Consider the following 23,240-nt stretch of genomic DNA (forward strand, 5'->3'; position numbering starts at 1 on the left):
GGTCTCTATGGGTCTCTATGGTCTCTATGGGTCTCTATGGGTCTCTATGGTCTCTATGGTCTCTATGGGTCTCTATGGTCTCTATGGGTCTCTATGGGTCTCTATGGGTCTCTATGGTCTCTATGGGTCTCTATGGGTCTCTATGGTCTCTATGGTCTCTATGGGTCTCTATGGTCTCTATGGGTCTCTATGGGTCTCTATGGTCTCTATGGGTCTCTATGGTCTCTATGGTCTCTATGGGTCTCTATGGGTCTCTATGGGTCTCTATGGGTCTCTATGGTCTCTATGGTCTCTATGGGTCTCTATGGGTCTCTATGGGTCTCTATGGTCTCTATGGTCTCTATGGGTCTCTATGGGTCTCACCTGTGATATGGGTAGACATGGCAGCCGCCCGGCCTGGGCGCCGGTGAAGCCGTAGACCGAGTTGGCGCTGACCTTGAGCGCCAACTGCCGCCCGTCCAGCACCTGGCGCCGGAACGGGTCCTGCTCCTGTTTGAGCTCCGCCTTCACCCTGCGGACAGACAGACACCGTGAGACAGATGGACACATGGACACACTGAGACACACGGGTCCTGCTCCTGTTTGAGCTCCGCCTTCACCCTGCGGACAGACAGACGGACACACTGAGACACACGGACACACGGGTCCTGCTCCTGTTTGAGCTCCGCCTTCACCCTGCGGACAGACGGACGGACAGTGAGACACACGGACACACGGGTCCTGCTCCTGTTTGAGCTCCGCCTTCACCCTGCGGACAGACAGACGGACAGTGAGACACACGGACACACGGGTCCTGCTCCTGTTTGAGCTCCGCCTTCACCCTGCGGACAGACAGACAGACACGGTGAGACAGACACACGGACACACGGGTCCTGCTCCTGTTTGAGCTCCGCCTTCACCCTGCGGACAGACAGACGGACAGTGAGACAGACACACGGACACACGGGTCCTGCTCCTGTTTGAGCTCCGCCTTCACCCTGCGGACAGACGGACAGACACGGTGAGACAGACACACGGACACACGGGTCCTGCTCCTGTTTGAGCTCCGCCTTCACCCTGCGGACAGACAGACGGACAGTGAGACAGACACACGGACACACGGGTCCTGCTCCTGTTTGAGCTCCGCCTTCACCCTGCGGACAGACGGACGGACAGTGAGACACACGGACACACGGGTCCTGCTCCTGTTTGAGCTCCGCCTTCACCCTGCGGACAGACAGACGGACAGTGAGACACACGGACACACGGGTCCTGCTCCTGTTTGAGCTCCGCCTTCACCCTGCGGACAGACGGACGGACAGTGAGACAGACACACGGACACACGGGTCCTGCTCCTGTTTCAGCTCCGCCTTCACCCTGCGGACAGACAGACGGACAGTGAGACACACGGACACACGGGTCCTGCTCCTGTTTGAGCTCCGCCTTCACCCTGCGGACAGACAGACGGACAGTGAGACACACGGACACACGGGTCCTGCTCCTGTTTGAGCTCCGCCTTCACCCTGCGGACAGACAGACGGACAGTGAGACACACGGACACACGGGTCCTGCTCCTGTTTGAGCTCCGCCTTCACCCTGCGGACAGACAGACGGACAGTGAGACAGACACACGGACACACGGGTCCTGCTCCTGTTTCAGCTCCGCCTTCACCCTGCGGACAGACAGACGGACAGTGAGACACACGGACACACGGGTCCTGCTCCTGTTTGAGCTCCGCCTTCACCCTGCGGACAGACAGACGGACAGTGAGACACACGGACACACGGGTCCTGCTCCTGTTTGAGCTCCGCCTTCACCCTGCGGACAGACAGACGGACAGTGAGACAGACACACGGACACACGGGTCCTGCTCCTGTTTGAGCTCCGCCTTCACCCTGCGGACAGACAGACGGACAGTGAGACACACGGACACACGGGTCCTGCTCCTGTTTGAGCTCCGCCTTCACCCTGCGGACAGACAGACGGACAGTGAGACAGACACACGGACACACGGGTCCTGCTCCTGTTTGAGCTCCGCCTTCACCCTGCGGACAGACACACGGACACACTGAGACACACGGACACACGGGTCCTGCTCCTGTTTGAGCTCCGCCTTCACCCTGCGGACAGACAGACGGACAGACAGTGAGACACACGGACACACGGGTCCTGCTCCTGTTTGAGCTCCGCCTTCACCCTGCGGACAGACGGACGGACAGTGAGACAGACACACGGACACACGGGTCCTGCTCCTGTTTGAGCTCCGCCTTCACCCTGCGGACAGACACACGGACAGTGAGACACACGGACACACGGGTCCTGCTCCTGTTTGAGCTCCGCCTTCACCCTGCGGACAGACAGACGGACAGACAGTGAGACACACGGACACACGGGTCCTGCTCCTGTTTGAGCTCCGCCTTCACCCTGCGGACAGACAGACGGACAGACAGTGAGACAGACACACGGACACACGGGTCCCGCTCCTGTTTGAGCTCCGCCTTCACCCTGCGGACAGACAGACGGACAGTGAGACACACGGACACACGGGTCCTGCTCCTGTTTGAGCTCCGCCTTCACCCTGCGGACAGACAGACGGACAGTGAGACACACGGACACACGGGTCCTGCTCCTGTTTGAGCTCCGCCTTCACCCTGCGGACAGACAGACGGACAGTGAGACACACGGACACACGGGTCCTGCTCCTGTTTGAGCTCCGCCTTCACCCTGCGGACAGACACACGGACACACTGAGACACACGGACACACGGGTCCTGCTCCTGTTTGAGCTCCGCCTTCACCCTGCGGACAGACGGACAGACAGTGAGACAGACACACGGACACACGGGTCCTGCTCCTGTTTGAGCTCCGCCTTCACCCTGCGGACAGACAGACGGACAGTGAGACACACGGACACACGGGTCCTGCTCCTGTTTGAGCTCCGCCTTCACCCTGCGGACAGACAGACGGACAGACAGTGAGACACACGGACACACGGGTCCTGCTCCTGTTTGAGCTCCGCCTTCACCCTGCGGACAGACAGACGGACAGTGAGACACACGGACACACGGGTCCTGCTCCTGTTTGAGCTCCGCCTTCACCCTGCGGACAGACAGACGGACAGTGAGACACACGGACACACGGGTCCTGCTCCTGTTTGAGCTCCGCCTTCACCCTGCGGACAGACGGACGGACAGTGAGACAGACACACGGACACACGGGTCCTGCTCCTGTTTGAGCTCCGCCTTCACCCTGCGGACAGACAGACAGACACGGTGAGACAGACACACGGACACACGGGTCCTGCTCCTGTTTGAGCTCCGCCTTCACCCTGCGGACAGACAGACGGACACACTGAGACACACGGACACACGGGTCCTGCTCCTGTTTGAGCTCCGCCTTCACCCTGCGGACAGACGGACACATGGACACACAGACACACGGCCCCTTGGGGACCCCCACAGACCCCATGCCCCCTGCAATGTCCCCATGGCCCCAAGTCCCTGTGTCCCCATGTCCCCTGTCACCCTGTCCCCACATCCCCATGTCCCCCCAGTGTCCCCATTGTCCCCCTGTCCCCATATCCCCCCGATGTCCCCATGTCCCCCCCATGTCCCCCTGTCCCCCCATTGTCCCCATGTCCCCCCATTGTCCCACCTGGCGCGCGCCCCCAGCAGCCCCTCCAGCACGCGGGGCAGCAGCCCCCGCCGCACGGACGGACGGACAAACAGCTCCCCGGTGGGGGTGCGCGTGACGTCATCCGCGGTCAGCCTGGGGGACAAAGGGGACAGTGACCCCAGTGACCCCACTGACCCCCAGTGCACCCCAGTGCCCCCCCAGTACATCCCAGTGCCCCCCCAGTACATGGGTTGTGGGTGACGTCATCGAGGGTCAGCCTGGGGGGACACGGGGGGGACACCGACCTCAGTGACCCCAGTGACCCCCAGTGACCCCCAGTACATCCCAGTGACCCCCAGTGTCCCCCCAGCACATGGGGTGCATGTGACGTCATCAAGGGTCAGCCTGGGGGGACACGGGGGACACCGACCTCAGTGACCCCAGTGACCCCCAGTGACCCCCAGTACATCCCAGTGACCCCCAGTGTCCCCCCAGCACATGGGGTGCATGTGACATCATCGAGGGTCAGCCTGGGGGGGACACGGGGGACACCGACCTCAGTGACCCCAGTGCCCCCCAGTACATCCCAGTGACCCCCAGTGCATCCCAGTGACCCCCAGTACATCCCAGTACATGGGGTGCATGTGACATCCTCAGGGGACACCCAGGGGACAGGGGACACAGGGGGACATGGGGGGACACACTGACCCCCAGTGCCCCCCAGTGCCCCCCCATACCCACCCGGAGCGCTGCAGCCCCCCGGGGGGCAGCAGGGGGGTGTAGCACAGTTTTGGGGTGCAGGGCAGTTTTGGGGTACCCACCCGAAGCGCTGCAGCCCCCCGGGGGGCAGCAGGGTGGTGTAGCACAGGTTGTGCGCCATCATGATCGACGGGTACAGCGACGAGAAGTCCAAGGTCACGATGGGGGTGTCGTAGTAGCTGCGGGGGGGGGGGGGGGGGGGGGCAGGGGTCAAGGTCAGGTCAGGGGCGGGTCAAGGTGAGGTCAAGGGCGGGGCAAGGTGGGGTCAAGGTTGGGGCAAGGGGGGCGCAGGGGGCATTTTGAGGGGGTACGTGGGGGGTCATGGGGCAAAATGGGGGTTGGGGGTTACAGGGGGACATGGGGGTCACAGGGGTCGCACAGGGACATGGGGGTCCCAGGGGAATATGGGGGGACATGGGGATTAGGGGGTCACATGGGGACATGGGGGTCACAGGGGGATATGGGGGTCACAGGGGTCACATGGGGACATGGGGGTCACAGGGGGATATGGGGGGACATGGGGATTAGGGGGTCACAGGGACATGGGGGTCACATGGGGACATGGGGGTCACAGGGGGACATGGGGGTCACAGGGGGACATGAGGACATGGGGGTCACATGGGGACATGGGGGTCACAGGGGGACATGGGGGGACATGGGGGTCAGAGGGGTCAGGGAGGTCACACGGGGACATGGGGTCATGAGGGGTCATGGGGGTCACATGAGGACACAGGGGACATGGAGGTCAGAGGGGTCATGGGGGTCACATGGGGACATGGGGGTCACATGCGGACATGGGGGTCACAGGGGGACATGAGGACATGGGGGTCACATGAGGACATGGGGGTCACAGGGGGACATGGGGGTCACAGGGGGACATGGGGGGTCACATGCGGACATGGGGGGTCACAGGGGGACATGGGGGGTCATAGGGGGACATGAGGACATGGGGGTCACATGAGGACATGGGGGTCACAGGGGGACATGGGGGTCACAGGGGGACATGGGGGGTCACATGCGGACATGGGGGGTCACAGGGGGACATGGGGGGTCATAGGGGGACATGAGGACATGGGGGTCACATGAGGACATGGGGGGTCACATGGGGACATGGGGGGTCACATGGGGACATGGGGGGTCACAGGGGTCACATGAGGACATGGGGGTCACATGGGGACATGGGGGTCACATGGGGACATGGGGGTCACATGGGGACATGGGGGATCATAGGGGGACATGGGGGGGTAAAATGGGGGTGAGGGGTCTCAGTGGGCCCTGGGGGTCCCGGGGGGGGTTTGGGGGTCCCACTCACCCCTTGATGGGCTCGATGACGGTGGCCCCCTCGTAGTCCTCCCCCCCCTCGGAGCGAACCACCGGCATCAGCAGGTCCTCGGACATGGCCTGGGGACAGGGACACCAGTGACCCCCCCTGACCCCCCCATTGACCCCCCCTGACCCCCCCATTGACCCCCCCTGACCCCCCCATTGACCCCCCTGGGGACACTGACCCCCCCAGTGACCCCCCCCATTGACCCCCCCATTGACCCCCCCGGGAACACTGACCGCCCCCAACCCCCCCATTGACCCCCCCTGACCCCCCCATTGACCCCCCTGGGGTCACTGACCCCCCCGACCCCCCACTGGTCCCCCCTGACCTCCCCATTGACACCCACAGGGACACCTGGGACCCCCGACCCCCCCACTGACCCCCCTGGGGACACCCCCTGACCCCCCCCATTGACACCCCCTGACACCCCCATTGACCCCCCCTGACCCCCCCATTGACACCCCTGGGGACACTGACCCCCCCCTGGCCCCCCCGGGAACACCGACCCCCCCCTGACCCCACCACTGACCCCCCGATCCCCCCATTGATACCCCTGGGGACACTGATCCCCCCCCGACCCCCCATCACCCCCACCAAGTCCCCCCTGATGGCCCCATGACCCCATTGTCCCATGTCCCCCTGCCCCCTACGTCCCCTTGTCCCCCCATTTTCCTATATCCCCATGTCCCCATATCCCCCCATGTCCCCCAATGTCCCCCATGTCCCCCCCTGTCCCCCATGTCCCCCCATGTCCCCATTGTCCCCCCATATCCCCATTGTCCCCCATATCCCCCCATGTCCCCATTGTCCCCCATATCCCCATTGTCCCCCATATCCCCCCATGTCCCCCATGTCCCCATTGTCCCCCATATCCCCCCATGTCCCCATTGTCCCCCATATCCCCATTGTCCCCATATCCCCCCATGTCCCCCATGTCCCCATTGTCCCCCATATCCCCCATGTCCCCATTGTCCCCCATATCCCCCCATGTCCCCATATCCCCCCATGTCCCCATTGTCCCCCATGTCCCCATATCCCCCAATGTCCCCCCATCCCCCATGTCCCCATTGTCCCCCATATCCCCCCATGTCCCCATTGTCCCCCATATGCCCCCATGTCCCCATTGTCCCCCCATGTCCCCATTGTCCCCCATATCCCCATTGTCCCCCATATCCCCCCATGTCCCCATTGTCCCCATATCCCCCCATGTCCCCCAATGTCCCCCATATCCCCCATGTCCCCATTGTCCCCCATATCCCCCCATGTCCCCATTGTCCCCCATATCCCCCCATGTCCCCATTGTCCCCCATATCCCCCCATGTCCCCATTGTCCCCCCATGTCCCCATTGTCCCCCATATCCCCATTGTCCCCCATATCCCCCCATGTCCCCATTGTCCCCATATCCCCCCATGTCCCCCAATGTCCCCCATATCCCCCATGTCCCCATTGTCCCCCATATCCCCCCATGTCCCCATATCCCCCCATGTCCCCATTGTCCCCCATATCCCCCCATGTCCCCATATCCCCCCATGTCCCCATTGTCCCCCATGTCCCCATATCCCCCAATGTCCCCCCATCCCCCATGTCCCCATTGTCCCCCATATCCCCCCATGTCCCCATTGTCCCCCATATCCCCCCATGTCCCCATTGTCCCCCATATCCCCCATGTCCCCCTGTCCCCCATATCCCCCCATGTCCCCCCCTGTCCCCCATGTCCCCCCATGTCCCCATTGTCCCCCCATATCCCCCCATGTCCCCATATCCCCCCATATCCCCATTGTCCCCCATATCCCCCCATGTCCCCATTGTCCCCCCATGTCCCCATTGTCCCCCATATCCCCATTGTCCCCCATATCCCCCCATGTCCCCATTGTCCCCATATCCCCCCATGTCCCCCAATGTCCCCCATATCCCCCATGTCCCCATTGTCCCCCATATCCCCCCATGTCCCCATTGTCCCCCATATCCCCATTGTCCCCCATATCCCCCCATGTCCCCATTGTCCCCCATATCCCCCCATGTCCCCATTGTCCCCCATATCCCCATTGTCCCCCATATCCCCCCATGTCCCCATTGTCCCCCATATCCCCCCATATCCCCATTGTCCCCCATATCCCCATTGTCCCCCATATCCCCCCATGTCCCCCAATGTCCCCCATATCCCCCCATGTCCCCATATCCCCCCATGTCCCCATTGTCCCCCCATGTCCCCATTGTCCCCCATATCCCCCCATGTCCCCCATGTCCCCATTGTCCCCCATATCCCCCCATGTCCCCCAATGTCCCCATTGTCCCCCCATGTCCCCATTGTCCCCCATATCCCCCCATGTCCCCCATATCCCCATTGTCCCCCATATCCCCCCATGTCCCCATTGTCCCCCCATGTCCCCATTGTCCCCCATGTCCCCATTGTCCCCCATATCCCCCCATGTCCCCCATATCCCCATTGTCCCCCATATCCCCCCATGTCCCCATTGTCCCCCAATGTCCCCATGTCCCCCATATCCCCATTGTCCCCCATATCCCCCCATGTCCCCCAATGTCCCCATTGTCCCCCCATGTCCCCATTGTCCCCCATATCCCCATTGTCCCCCATATCCCCCCATGTCCCCATTGTCCCCATGTCCCCATTGTCCCCCATATCCCCCCATGTCCCCATTGTCCCCCCATGTCCCCATTGTCCCCCATGTCCCCATTGTCCCCCATATCCCCCCAGGTCCCCATTGTCCCCCCATGTCCCCATTGTCCCCCATATCCCCCCATGTCCCCCATGTCCCCATTGTCCCCCATGTCCCCATTGTCCCCCATATCCCCCCATGTCCCCATTGTCCCCCATATCCCCATTGTCCCCCATATCCCCATTGTCCCCCATATCCCCCCATGTCCCCATTGTCCCACATGTCCCCATTGTCCCCATATCCCCCCATGTCCCCATTGTCCCCCATATCCCCATTGTCCCCCATATCCCCCCATGTCCCCATTGTCCCCCATGTCCCCATTGTCCCCCATATCCCCCCATGTCCCCATTGTCCCCCATATCCCCCCATGTCCCCGTATCCCCCATTGTCCCCATGTCCCCCATATCCCCCCATGTCCCCATTGTCCCCCATGTCCCCATTGTCCCCCATATCCCCCCATGTCCCCATTGTCCCCCATGTCCCCATTGTCCCCCATATCCCCCCATGTCCCCCATGTCCCCATTGTCCCCCATATCCCCCCATGTCCCCATTGTCCCCCATATCCCCATTGTCCCCCATATCCCCCCATGTCCCCATTGTCCCCCATGTCCCCATTGTCCCCCATATCCCCCCATGTCCCCATTGTCCCGACCTGCCGGAGCAGCTGCGACACGACCTTGACCTGCTGTCCGCGGGTGAGCAGGTAGCGCAGGGGGACGCCGGTGACACGCGCCATCTCCACCTGCGTCACCAGCACCATCAGCCGCTCCAGCAGCCGCAGCGGCAGCACCGCGTCCTTCAGGCAGTACACGGCCAGGCGGCGGCGGGTGACCGCGGAGCCGTTCTGGGGACATGGGGACATTGGGGACGTTGGGGACATTGGGGGCAATGGGGACAGTGGGGACATTGGGGGTGATGGGGGCAATGGGGGCGATGGGGACGATGGGGACATTGGGGGCAATGGGGGCGATGGGGACATTGGGGGCGATGGGGACATTGGGGGCAATGGGGACATTGGGACAATGGGGACAATGGGGGCAATGGGGACAATGGGGGCAATGGGGGCAATGGGGACATTGGGGGCAATGGGGACATTGGGGGTGATGGGGACATTGGGGGCGATGGGGGTGATGGGGACAATGGGGACAATGGGGACATTGGGGGCAATGGGGACATTGGGGGTAATGGGGACATTGGGGGTAATGAGGGTAATGGGGGCGATGGGGACATTGGGGACAATGGGGGCATTGGGGGCGATGGGGGCGATGGGGACAATGGGGACATTGGGGACATTGGGGGCAGTGGGGTGATGGGGGCGATGGGGGCAATGGGGACATTGGGGACAATGGGGGCATTGGGGACAATGGGGACATTGGGGGCAATGGGGACATTGGGGGCAATGGGGGTGATGGGGACATCGGGGACATTGGGGACATTGGGGACATTGGGGGCAATGGGGGCAATGGGGGCAATGGGGACAATGGGGACAATGGGGACATTGGGGGCAATGGGGGCAATGGGGGTAATGAGGGTAATGGGGGCGATGGGGACATTGGGGGACAATGGGGGCAATGGGGGCGATGGGGGCGATGGGGACATTGGGGGCAATGGGGACATTGGGGGCAATGGGGGCAATGGGGACATCGGGGACATTGGGGACATTGGGGGCAATGGGGACAATGGGGACAATGGGGACAATGGGGACAATGGGGACAATGGGGACAATGGGGGCATTGGGGGCGATGGGGGCGATGGGGACAATGGGGGCGATGGGGGCGATGGGGACATTGGGGACAATGGGGGCAATGGGGGCAGTGGGGTGATGGGGGACAAGGGGGACATGGGGGGACATGGGGACACTGGGGGAAATGTGGACAATGAGGAGAAACGTTGGGGACATGTAAGGACACTGGGGGGACATGGGGGGACACAGCAGAGACACGGGATGGACATGGGGGGACATGGGGACACATGGGGGGACACTGGGGACACCATTGGGGACACTGGGGACACTGGGGACACTGGGGACGTTGGGGCCACCATTGGGGACATTGGGGACACCATTGGGGACACCACTGGGGACACCATTGGGGCCACCATTGGGGACACCATTGGGGACACCACTGGGGACACTGGGGACACCATTGGGGCCACCATTGGGGACACTGGGGCCACCATTGGGGCCACGGGGGACATTGGGGACCCCATTGGGGACACTGGGGACATTGGGGACGTTGGGGACACGGCGCCACCTGCAGGTCGGCGATGACGGCGGGCGCCACGTCCTCCTTCTGCTCGCGCAGGAAATGGGCGCTGACCGCGTTGAGGCTGTACGAGCGCAGCTTGTGCTCCCGCAGCAGAACCTGCCAAAACGGGGCCAAAACGGGCTGAAACGGCCAAAAATAACAACAAAACACCCCAAAATACAGACAGGGCACCCCAAAACACCCCAAAACTGCACCAAAATGGACCAAAATGGCACCAAAATGGACCAAACAGGCCCTGACGCTGTACGAGCGCAGCTTGTGCTCCCGCAGCAGAACCTGCCAAAACGGGGCGAAAATGGGCAAAAACGGCCAAAAATAACAACAAAACACCCCAAAATACAGACAGGGCACCCCAAAATACCCCAAAACTGCACCAAAATGGACCAAAAAGGCACCAAAATGGGCCAAAATGGCACCAAAATGGACCAAAATGGACCAAACAGGCCCTGAGGGTGCACGAGCGCAGCTTGTGCTCCCGCAGCAGAACCTGCCAAAACGGGGCAAAAATGGGCAAAAACGGCCACAAATAACAACAAAACACCCCAAAATACAGACAGGGCACCCCAAAATACCCCAAAACTGCACCAAAATGGACCAAAATGGCACCAAAATGGACCAAAATGGCACCAAAATGGGCCAAAATGGACCAAACAGGCCCTGAGGGTGCACGAGCGCAGCTTGTGCTCCCGCAGCAGAACCTGCAAAAACAGGGCGAAAATGGGCAAAAACGGCCAAAAATACCAACAAAAGACCCCAAAATACAGACAGGGCACCCCAAAATACCCCAAAATACCCCAAAACTGCACCAAAATGGACCAAAATGGCGCCAAAATGGACCAAACAGGCCCTGAGGGTGCACGAGCGCAGCTTGTGCTCCCGCAGCAGAACCTGCCAAAACGGGGCGAAAATGGGCAAAAACGGCCACAAATAACAACAAAACACCCCAAAATACCCCCGGGACACCCCAAAATACCCCAAAACTGCACCAAAATGGACCAAAATGGCACCAAAATGGGCCAAAATGGCACCAAAATGGACCAAAATGGACCAAACAGGCCCTGAGGGTGCACGAGCGCAGCTTGTGCTCCCGCAGCAGGACCTGCCAAAACGGGGCAAAAATGGGCAAAACCTCCCAAAAATAACAACAAAACACCCCAAAATACCCCAAAACACCCCCAAACACCCCAAAACTGCACCAAAATGGACCAAAATGGCACCAAAATGGACCAAAATGGCACCAAATGGACCAAAATGGCCCAAAACAGGCCCTGAGGCTGTACGAGCGCAGCTTGTGCTCCCGCAGCAGAACCTGCAAAAACGGGGTGAAAATGGGCAAAAACGGCCAAAAATAACAACAAAACACCCCAAAATACAGACAGGGCACCCCAAAATACCCCAAAACTGCACCAAAATGGACCAAAATGGCACCAAAATGGACCAAAATGGCACCAAAATGGACCAAAATGGACCAAACAGGCCCTGAGGGTGCACGAGCGCAGCTGGTGCTCCCGCAGCAGAACCTGCCAAAACGGGGCGAAAATGGGCAAAAACTCCCCAAAATAACAACAAAACACCCCAAAATACCCCAAAACACCCCCAAACACCCCAAAACTGCACCAAAACACCCCAAAACTGCACCAAAATGGACCAAAATGGCACCAAAATGGACCAAAATGGACCAAACAGGCCCTGAGGGTGCACGAGCGCAGCTTGTGCTCCCGCAGCAGAACCTGCCAAAACGGGGCGAAAATGGGCAAAAACGGCCACAAATAACAACAAAACACCCCAAAATACCCCCGGGACACCCCAAAATACCCCAAAACTGCACCAAAATGGACCAAAATGGCACCAAAATGGGCCAAAATGGCACCAAAATGGACCAAAATGGACCAAACAGGCCCTGAGGGTGCACGAGCGCAGCTTGTGCTCCCGCAGCAGGACCTGCCAAAACGGGGCAAAAATGGGCAAAACCTCCCAAAAATAACAACAAAACACCCCAAAATACCCCAAAACACCCCCAAACACCCCAAAACTGCACCAAAATGGACCAAAATGGCACCAAAATGGACCAAAATGGCACCAAATGGACCAAAATGGCCCAAAACAGGCCCTGAGGCTGTACGAGCGCAGCTTGTGCTCCCGCAGCAGAACCTGCAAAAACGGGGTGAAAATGGGCAAAAACGGCCAAAAATAACAACAAAACACCCCAAAATACAGACAGGGCACCCCAAAATACCCCAAAACTGCACCAAAATGGACCAAAATGGCACCAAAATGGACCAAAATGGCACCAAAATGGACCAAAATGGACCAAACAGGCCCTGAGGGTGCACGAGCGCAGCTGGTGCTCCCGCAGCAGAACCTGCCAAAACGGGGCGAAAATGGGCAAAAACTCCCCAAAATAACAACAAAACACCCCAAAATACCCCAAAACACCCCCAAACACCCCAAAACTGCACCAAAACACCCCAAAACTGCACCAAAATGGACCAAAATGGCACCAAAATGGGCCAAAATGGACCAAACAGGCCCTGAGGCTGCACGAGCGCAGCTTGTGCTCCCACAGCAAAACCTGCAAAAACAGGGTGAAAATAGGCAAAAATGGCCACAAATAACAACAAAACACCCCAAAATACAGACAGGGCACCCCAAAATACCCCAAAACTGCAACAAAATGGACCAAAATGGCACCAAAATGGACCAAAATGGACCAAACAGGCCCTGAGGGTGCACGAGCGCAGCTTGTGCTCCCGCAGCAGAACCTGCCAAAACGGGGCGAAAATGGGCAAAACCGGCCAAAAATAACAACAAAACACCCCAAAATACAGACAGGGCACCCCAAAATACCCCAAAACTGCACCAAAACACCCCAAAACTGCACCAAAATGGACCAAAATGGCACCAAAATGGACCAAAATGGACCAAACAGGCCCTGAGGGTGCACGAGCGCAGCTTGTGCTCCCGCAGCAGAACCTGCAAAAACAGGGTGAAAATGGGCAAAACCGGCCACAAATAACAACAAAACACCCCAAAATACAGACAGGGCACCCCAAAATACCCCAAAACTGCACCAAAATGGACCAAAATGGCACCAAAATGGACCAAAATGGCACCAAAATGGGCCAAAATGGACCAAACAGGCCCTGAGGGTGCACGAGCGCAGCTTGTGCTCCCGCAGCAGAACCTGCAAAAACAGGGTGAAAATGGGCAAAAACGGCCACAAATAACAACAAAACACCCCAAAATACAGACAGGGCACCCCAAAATACCCCAAAACTGCACCAAAACACCCCAAAACTGCACCAAAATGGACCAAAATGGCACCAAAATGGACCAAAATGGCGCAAAACAGGCCCTGAGGGTGCACGAGCGCAGCTCGTGCTCCCGCAGCAAAACCTGCAAAATGGGGCAAAAATGGGCAAAAACGGCCAAAAATAACAACAAAACACCCCGAAATACAGACAGGGCACCCCAAAATACCCCAAAACTGCACCAAAATGGACCAAAATGGCACCAAAATGGACCAAAATGGCCCAAAACAGGCCCTGAGGCCCCAGGAGCGCAGCTGGGGCTCCCGCAGCAAAACATGGCAAAATGGGGCAAAAATGGGCAAAACCAACCAAAAATAACAACAAAAGACCCCAAAATACAGACAGGACACCCGAAATACCCCCAGAATAACCCAAAATAGCCCAAAACTGCACGAAAATGGATCAAAATGGGCCAAAACTGCACCAAAAGGGCCCAAAACAGGCCCTGAGGCCCCAGGAGCGCAGCTGGGGCTCCTGCTGCAAAACATGGCAAAATGGGGCAAAAATACCCCAAAATACCAACAAAACACCCCAAAATACAGACAGGGCACCCCAAAATACCCCCAGAATAACCCAAAATAGCCCAAAACTGCACGAAAATGGATCAAAATGGACCAAAACTGCACCAAAATGGCCCAAAACAGGCCCTGAGGTTGTACGAGCGCAGCTTGTGATCCTGCAGCAAAACGTGGCAAAATGGGGCGAAAATACCCAAAATACCAACAAAACACCCCAAAATACACACAGGACACCCCAAAATACCCCCAGAATAACCCAAAATAGCCCAAAACTGCACGAAAATGGATCAAAATGGGCCAAAACTGCACCAAAATGGCCCAAAACAGGCCCTGAGGCCCCAGGAGCGCAGCTGGGGCTCCTGCTGCAAAACATGGCAAAATGGGGCAAAAATACCCCAAAATACCAACAAAACACCCCAAAATACAGACAGGACACCCCAAAATACACACAGGACACCCCAAAATACCCCCAGAATAACCCAAAATAGCCCAAGACTGCACCGAAATGGATCAAAATGGGCCAAAACTGCACCAAAATGGCCCAAAACAGGCCCAACCCAGCCCTGAGGCCCCAGGAGCACAACACCCAATGACCCCCATGACCCCCCCAGCCCCATAGCGCCCCATAGCGCCCCATAGCTGCCCCACAGCTGCCCCATAGCGCCCCATAGCTGCCCCATAGCGCCCCATAGCTGCCCCATCGCTGCCCCATAGCGCCCCATAGCTGCCCCATAGCGCCCCATAGCGCCCCATAGCGCCCCACAGCTGCCCCATAGCGCCCCATAGCGCCCCATCGCTGCCCCATAGCGCCCCATAGCACCCCATAGCGCCCCACAGCTGCCCCATAGCGCCCCATAGCTGCCCCATAGCGCCCCATAGCACCCCATAGCTGCCCCATAGCGCCCCATAGCTGCCCCATAGCTGCCCCATCGCTGCCCCATAGCGCCCCATAGCACCCCATAGCGCCCCACAGCTGCCCCATAGCGCCCCATAGCTGCCCCATAGCGCCCCATAGCGCCCCATAGCTGCCCCACAGCGCCCCATAGCGCCCCATAGCTGCCTCATAGCTGCCCCATAGCTGCCCCACAGCGCCCCATAGCGCCCCATAGCTGCCCCACAGCGCCCCATAGCGCCCCATAGCTGCCCCATAGCGCCCCATAGCTGCCCCATAGCTGCCCCATAGCTGCCCCATAGCGCCCCATAGCGCCCCATAGCGCCCCATAGCTGCCCCATAGCGCCCCATAGCGCCCCATAGCGCCCCATAGCTGCCCCATAGCTGCCCCATAGCTGCCCCATAGCTGCCCCATAGCGCCCCATAGCACCCCATAGCTGCCCCATAGCTGCCCCATAGCGCCCCATAGCTGCCCCATAGCACCCCATAGCTGCCCCATAGCGCCCCATAGCTGCCCCATAGCGCCCCATAGCGCCCCATAGCTGCCCCACAGCTGCCCCATAGCGCCCCATAGCTGCCCCATAGATCGCCCCCACCTGCAGCATGTCCATGACGACCCTGCCGTCCATGGGCACCCCCTTCCCCCCATCACCCCATCACCCCATGACCCCCATCACCCCCCCAGCCCCATAGCTGCCCCATAGCGCCCCATAGTGCCCCCCACCTGCAGCATGTCCATGATGACCCTGCCGTCCAGGGGCACCCCCTTCCCCCATAACCCCATATCCCCATAACCCCATCACCCCCATGTCCCCCAGCCCCATAGCTCCCCCCCAGCCCCATAGATTGCCCCATAGATCGCCCCCACCTGCAGCATGTCCATGACGACCCTGCCGTCCATGGGCACCCCCTTCCCCCATAACCCCCATATCCCCCATCACCCCCATGTCCCCCAGCCCCACGGCTGCCCCATAGCGCCCCATAGCTGCCCTATAGCTGCCCCATAGATCGCCCCCCACCTGCAGCATGTCCATGACAACCCTGCCGTCCAGGGGCATCCCCTTCCCCCATCACCCCATCACCCCATGTACCCCCATGTCCCCCAGCCCCATAGCTGCCCCATAGATTGCCCCATAGCGCCCCCCACCTGCAGCATGTCCATGACGACCCTGCCGTCCATGGGCACCACCTTCCCCCATCACCCCCATCACCCCATATCCCCCACCACCCCCATGTCCCCCAGCCCCATAGCTCCCCCCCAGCCCCATAGCTGCCCCATAGCGCCCCATAGCGCCCCACCTGCAGCATGTCCATGACGACCCTGCCGTCCATGGGCACCCCCTTCCCCCATAACCCCATCACCCCCATGTACCCCCATGTCCCCCAGCCCCATAGCTGCCCCCCAGCCCCATAGATTGCCCCATAGCGCCCCACCTGCAGCATGTCCATGACGACCCTGCCGTCCATGGGCACCACCCTCCCCCATCACCCCATATCCCCCATCACCCCCATGTCCCCCATCACCCCCCCAGCCCCATAGCGCCCCACAGCGCCCCATAGCTGCCCCATAGCGCCCCACCTGCAGCATGTCCATGACGACCCTGCCGTCCAGGGGCACCCCCTTCCCCCATAACCCCATATCCCCATAACCCCCATATCCCCCATCACCCCCATGTCCCCCAGCCCCATAGCTCCCCCCCAGCCCCATAGCTCCCCCCCAGCCCCATAGATTGCCCCATAGATTGCCCCATAGCGCCCCACCTGCAGCATGTCCATGACGACCCTGCCGTCCATGGGCACCCCCTTCCCCCATAACCCCATCACCCCATGTACCCCCATGTCCCCCAGCCCCATAGCTCCCCCCCAGCCCCATAGCTGCCCCATAGCGCCCCATAGTGCCCCATAGATCGCCCCCCACCTGCAGCATGTCCATGACGACCCTGTCGTCCAGGGGCACCACCTTCCCCCATAACCCCATATCCCCATAACCCCCATATCCCCCATCACCCCCATGTCCCCCAGCCCCATAGCTCCCCCCCAGCCCCATAGCTCCCCCCCAGCCCCATATCTGCCCCATAGCGCCCCACCTGCAGCATGTCCATGACGACCCTGCCGTCCATGGGCACCACCTTCCCCTCGCGCCGGCCGAGCTGCCGGGACTGGAAGGCGGCGTCGCGCACGCGGCAGCGGCGCCCGCGGATGCGCCCGAGCTGCGCGAACGACGGCACCTGCGGGGGGCAGCCGTGGGGCAGCTGGGGGGCTGGGGGATCTGGGGGGCTGGGGCATCTGGGGGGCTGGGGGATCTGTGGGGCTGGGGGGTCTGTGGGGCTGGGGGATCTGGGGGGCTGGGGGGGGTCTGGGGGGCTGGGGGCATCTGTGGGGCTGGGGGCATCTGTGGGGCTGGGGGGTTCTGTGGGGCTGGGGGGTTCTGTGGGGCTGGGGGATCTATGGGGCTGGGGGATCTGTGGGGCTGGGGGATCTGTGGGGCTGGGGGATCTGTGGGGCTGGGGGGGATCTATGGGGCTGGGGGATCTGTGGGGCTGGGGGATCTGTGGGGCTGGGGGATCTGTGGGGCTGGGGGGGATCTGTGGGGCTGGGGGATCTGGGGGGCACTTGGGGGGCTGGGGGGGAACTGTGGGGCTGGGGGGGATCTGTGGGGCTGGGGGGATCTATGGGGCTGGGGGATCTGTGGGGCTGGGGGGGATCTGTGGGGCTGGGGGATCTGTGGGGCTGGGGGATCTGGGGGGCACTTGGGGGGCTGGGGGGGAACTGTGGGGCTGGGGGGGATCTGTGGGGCTGGGGGGATCTATGGGGCTGGGGGGGATCTATGGGGCTGGGGGGATCTGTGGGGCTGGGGGATCTGTGGGGCTGGGGGATCTGTGGGGCTGGGGGGGATCTGTGGGGCTGGGGGATCTGTGGGGCTGGGGGATCTGTGGGGCTGGGGGGGATCTGTGGGGCTGGGGGGGATCTATGGGGCTGGGGGGATCTGGGGGGCTGGGGGGGATCTATGGGGCTGGGGGATCTGTGGGGCTATGGGGGATCTGTGGGGCTGGGGGATCTGTGGGGCTGGGGGGGCATCTGTGGGGCTGGGGGCATCTGTGGGGCTGGGGGGATCTGGGGGGCTGGGGGATCTGTGGGGCTGGGGGATCTGTGGGGCTGGGGGGGATCTGTGGGGCTGGGGGGGATCTGGGGGGCTGGGGGGGATCTGTGGGGCTGGGGGGGATCTGGGGGGCTGGGGGCACTTGGGGGGCTGGGGGGAGCTGTGGGGCTGGGGGATCTGTGGGGCTGGGGGATCTGTGGGGCTGGGGGGGATCTGGGGGGCTGGGGGGGGTCTGTGGGGCTGGGGGATCTGTGGGGCTGGGGGCATCTGTGGGGCTGGGGGATCTGTGGGGCTGGGGGGGATCTGGGGGGCTGGGGGATCTGTGGGGCTGGGGGCACTTGGGGGGCACTTGGGGGGCTGGGGGGGAACTGTGGGGCTGGGGGCACTTGGGGGGCTGGGGGGAGCTGTGGGGCTGGGGGGATCTGTGGGGCCGAGGGGGATCTGTGGGGCTGGGGGATCTGTGGGGCTGGGGGGGATCTGTGGGGCTGGGGGGATCTGTGGGGCTGGGGGATCTGTGGGGCTGGGGGGATCTGTGGGGCTGGGGGATCTGTGGGGCTGGGGGATCTGTGGGGCTGGGGGGGATCTGTGGGGCTGGGGGGGATCTGGGGGGCTGGGGGCACTTGGGGGGCTGGGGGGAGCTGTGGGGCTGGGGGATCTGTGGGGCTGGGGGATCTGTGGGGCTGGGGGGGATCTGGGGGGCTGGGGGGGATCTGTGGGGCTGGGGGATCTGTGGGGCTGGGGGCATCTGTGGGGCTGGGGGATCTGTGGGGCTGGGGGGGATCTGGGGGGCTGGGGGATCTGTGGGGCTGGGGGCACTTGGGGGGCACTTGGGGGGCTGGGGGGGAACTGTGGGGCTGGGGGCACTTGGGGGGCTGGGGGGAGCTGTGGGGCTGGGGGGATCTGTGGGGCCGAGGGGGATCTGTGGGGCTGGGGGATCTGTGGGGCTGGGGGGGATCTGTGGGGCTGGGGGATCTGTGGGGCTGGGGGATCTGTGGGGCTGGGGGATCTGTGGGGCTGGGGGGGATCTGTGGGGCTGGGGGGGATCTGGGGGGCTGGGGGATCTGTGGGGCTGGGGGATCTATGGGGCTGGGGGATCTATGGGGCTGGGGGGATCTATGGGGGACCCTGGGGAGGTCACTCGGGGGGTTTTGGGGGGTAGGTTTGGGGTCTCTATGGGGCAGGTTGTGGGTCGCTATGGGTCACTGTGGGTCAGTCTATGGGTCGCTGTGGGTCAGTCTATGGGTCGCTGTGGGTCGCTGTGGGTCTGACCTGCAGCACCTCTGCCCTGCGCAGCAGGTAGGGCAGGGCTGGGCAATGGGGGGCAGGGTGGGGGTCTCTGTGGGGTGGGTTATGGGTCTCTATGGGTCTCTGTGGGTCGGTCTATGGGTGCTGTGGGTCGCTATGGGGCAGTCTATGGGTCACTGTGGGTCAGTCTATGGGTCGCTATGGGTCGCTATGGGGCAGACCTTGAGCACCTCTGCCCGGCGCGGCAGGCAGGGCAGGGCTGGGCAATGGGGGCAGGGTGGGGGTCACTGTGGGGTGGGTTATGGGTCTCTGTGGGTCAGTCTATGGGTCTCTATGGGTCTCTATGGGTCTCTGTGGGTCAGTCTATGGGTCAGTCTATGGGTCGCTGTGGGCAGTCTATGGGGCAGACCTTGAGCACCTCGGCCCGGCGCAGCAGGTAGGGCAGGGCTGGGCAATGGGGGGCAGGGTGGGGGTCACTGTGGATCAGTCTATGGGTCTCTATGGGTCTCTGTGGGTCAGTCTATGGGTCTCTATGGGTCTCTATGGGGCAGTCTATGGGTCGCTGTGGGTCTGACCTGCAGCACCTCTGCCCTGCGCAGCAGGTAGGGCAGGGCTGGGCAATGGGGGGCAGGGTGGGGGTCTCTGTGGGGTGGGTTATGGGTCTCTGTGGGGTGGGTTATGGGTCTCTATGGGTCTCTGTGGGTCAGTCTATGGGGTCTCTATGGGTCAGTCTATGGGTCTCTATGGGTCTCTATGGGTCGCTGTGGGTCTGACCTGCAGCACCTCTGCCCTGCGCAGCAGGTAGGGCAGGGCTGGGCAATGGGGGCAGGGTGGGGGTCTCTGTGGGGTGGGTTATGGGTCGCTATGGGTCGCTATGGGTCACTATGGGTCTGACCTGCAGCACCTCTGCCCTCCGCAGCAGGTAGGGCAGGGCTGGGCAATGGGGGGCAGGGTGGGGGTCTCTGTGGGGTGGGTTATGGGTCTCTGTGGGGTGGGTTATGGGTCTCTATGGGTCTCTATGGGTCGCTATGGGGCAGTCTATGGGTCGCTGTGGGTCTGACCTGCAGCACCTCTGCCCGGCGCAGCAGGTAGGGCAGGGCTGGGCAATGGGGGGCAGGGTGGGGGTCTCTGTGGGGTGGGTTATGGGTCTCTATGGGTCTCTATGGGTCGCTGTGGGTCAGTCTATGGGTCGCTATGGGGCAGTCTATGGGTCTGACCTGCAGCACCTCAGCCCTGCGCAGCAGGTAGGGCAGGTCGAAGTTCTGGATGTTGTAGCCGGTGATGATGTCGGGATCCACCAGCCGCACAAACTCGGCCCAGGACTGAGGGACAACGGCTCAGGGGACCCCAGGACCCCCAGAGCCCCCCAAACCCCCCCAGACCCCCATAGACCCCCCAAAACCCCATAGACCCCCATAGACCCTCCAAACCCCCCCCGACCCCCACAGACCCCCATAGACCCCCATAGACCCCCCAAACCCCCCCGACCCCCATAGACCCCCACAGACCCCCATAGACCCCCATAGACCCCCCAAACCCCCCCCGACCCCCATAGACCCCCACAGACCCCCATAGACCCCATAGACCCCCCCAAGGCCCCACAGACCCCCCAGACCCTCCCCAAGGTCCCATAGACCCTCATAGATCCCCCAGCCCCATAGCTCACCCCATAGCTGCCCCATGGATACCTGCAGCAGCTCCTCCTCTGTCTCAAAGCTGCACACCTGAGCCCCATAGACCACACAGCCCCATAGACCATAGACACCCCATAGATTGCCCCATAGCTCACCCCATAGACACCCCAGCCCCATAGACACCCCATAGCTCACCCCATAGATTCTCACCTGCAGCAGCTCCTCCTCGGTGCTGAAGCTGCAGACCTGTGCCCCATAGCCTGCCCCATAGCTCACCCCATAGACCCCCCAGCCCCATAGACACCCCATAGACACCCCATAGCTCACCCCATAGACCCCCCAGCCCCATAGACACCCCACAGATTGCCCCATAGATACCTGCAGCAGCTCCTCCTCGGTCTCGAAGCTGCACACCTGAGCCCCATAGACCCCATAGCTGCCCCATAGACACCCCATAGCTCAGCCCATAGACCCCCCAGCCCCATAGCTCACCCCATAGACACCCCATAGCTCAGCCCATAGACCCCCCAGCCCCATAGCTCACCCCATAGACACCCCATAGCTCAGCCCATAGACCCCCCAGCCCCATAGCTGCCCCATAGATACCTGCAGCAGCTCCCGCTCAGTCTCGAAGCTGCAGACCTGCGCCCCATAGACCCCCCAGCCCCATAGACACCCCATAGCTCACCCCATAGACACCCCATAGCTCACCCCATAGACACCCCATAGCTCACCCGCAGCAGCTCCTCCTCAGTGTCGAAGCTGCAGACCTGCGCCCCCGCGATGGCGCTGCAGGTGCCCAGCGTGAGCACCATAGACACCCCACAGACCCCCCATAGACACCCCATAGACACCCCATAGACACCCCATAGCTGCCCCATGGATACCTGCAGCAGCTCCCGCTCCGTCTCAAAGCTGTACACCTGCGCCCCCGCGATGGCGCTGCAGGTGCCCAGCGTGAGCACCAGGCGCACGAAGGGCTCGGGGTCCCCCTGGCGCTGCACCAGCCCCCCCACCGTGATCACGGGGTCACAGTCGGCCTCGGGGAACACGCCTGGGGACCCCAAAACACCATTGAACCCCAATAACATCATAGACACCCCATAACCCCCCACCGTGATCACGGGGTCACAGTCGGCCTCGGGGAACACGCCTGGGGGGGACACCCCAAAAACTGCTATAGACACCATAGACACCCCATAACCCCATAGACACCCCATAACCCCATAGACACCCCATAACCCCCCACCGTGATCACGGGGTCACAGTCGGCCTCGGGGAACACGCCTGGGGACCCCAAAAATAACACCATAGACACCATAGACACCCCATAACCCCCCATAGACACCCCATAACCCCCCGGACACCCCATAACCCCATAGACACCCCAATAACACCATAGACACCCCATAACCCCCATAACCCCCCACCGTGATCACGGGGTCCCGCTCGGCCTCGGGGAACACGCCTGGGGACCCCAAAAATAACCCCATAGACACCATAGACACCCCATAACCCCATAGACACCCCAATAACCCCATAGACACCCCATAACCCCATAGACACCCCAATAACCCCATAGACACCCCAATAACCCCCCATAGACACCCCAATAACCCCGTAGACACCCCAATAACCCCATAGACACCCCATAGACACCCCAATAACCCCATAGACACCCCATAGACACCCCATAGACACCCCAATAACACCATAGACACCCCAATAACCCCATAGACACCCCATAACCCCATAGACACCCCAATAACCCCATAGACACCCCATAACCCCATAGACACCCCATAACCCCATAGACACCCCAATAACACCATAGACACCCCAATAACCTCATAGACACCCCATAGACACCCCATAACCCCATAGACACCCCATAGACACCCCATAACCCCATA

The 23,240-nt window shown here is 61.6% G+C and overlaps 1 protein-coding gene across 1 annotated transcript in view; it reads right to left on the bottom strand.

The window, feature by feature from the left end:
* LOC309451837 (DNA polymerase delta catalytic subunit-like) overlaps positions 1-23,240 on the bottom strand; it is a gene marked incomplete at its 3' end in the record, with an annotated part of 44,385 nt that overhangs the window by 14,574 nt on the left and 6,571 nt on the right. Inside the window, exons 4-12 of the mRNA XM_082076530.1 lie at positions 22,215-22,381; positions 20,911-21,015; positions 17,436-17,576; positions 10,613-10,723; positions 9,013-9,204; positions 5,667-5,755; positions 4,417-4,533; positions 3,635-3,748; positions 364-511 (exon numbers count right to left, since the gene is read on the bottom strand). Of these exons, the coding sequence (XP_081932656.1) occupies positions 364-511; positions 3,635-3,748; positions 4,417-4,533; positions 5,667-5,755; positions 9,013-9,204; positions 10,613-10,723; positions 17,436-17,576; positions 20,911-21,015; positions 22,215-22,381 (1,184 nt within the window). The remainder of the gene's footprint in view (positions 1-363; positions 512-3,634; positions 3,749-4,416; positions 4,534-5,666; positions 5,756-9,012; positions 9,205-10,612; positions 10,724-17,435; positions 17,577-20,910; positions 21,016-22,214; positions 22,382-23,240) is intronic.

The sequence above is a fragment of the Streptopelia decaocto genome (assembly GCF_964273445.1).
Source record: "Streptopelia decaocto genome assembly, contig: HAP1_SCAFFOLD_413, whole genome shotgun sequence".
NCBI lineage: Eukaryota > Metazoa > Chordata > Aves > Columbiformes > Columbidae > Streptopelia > Streptopelia decaocto.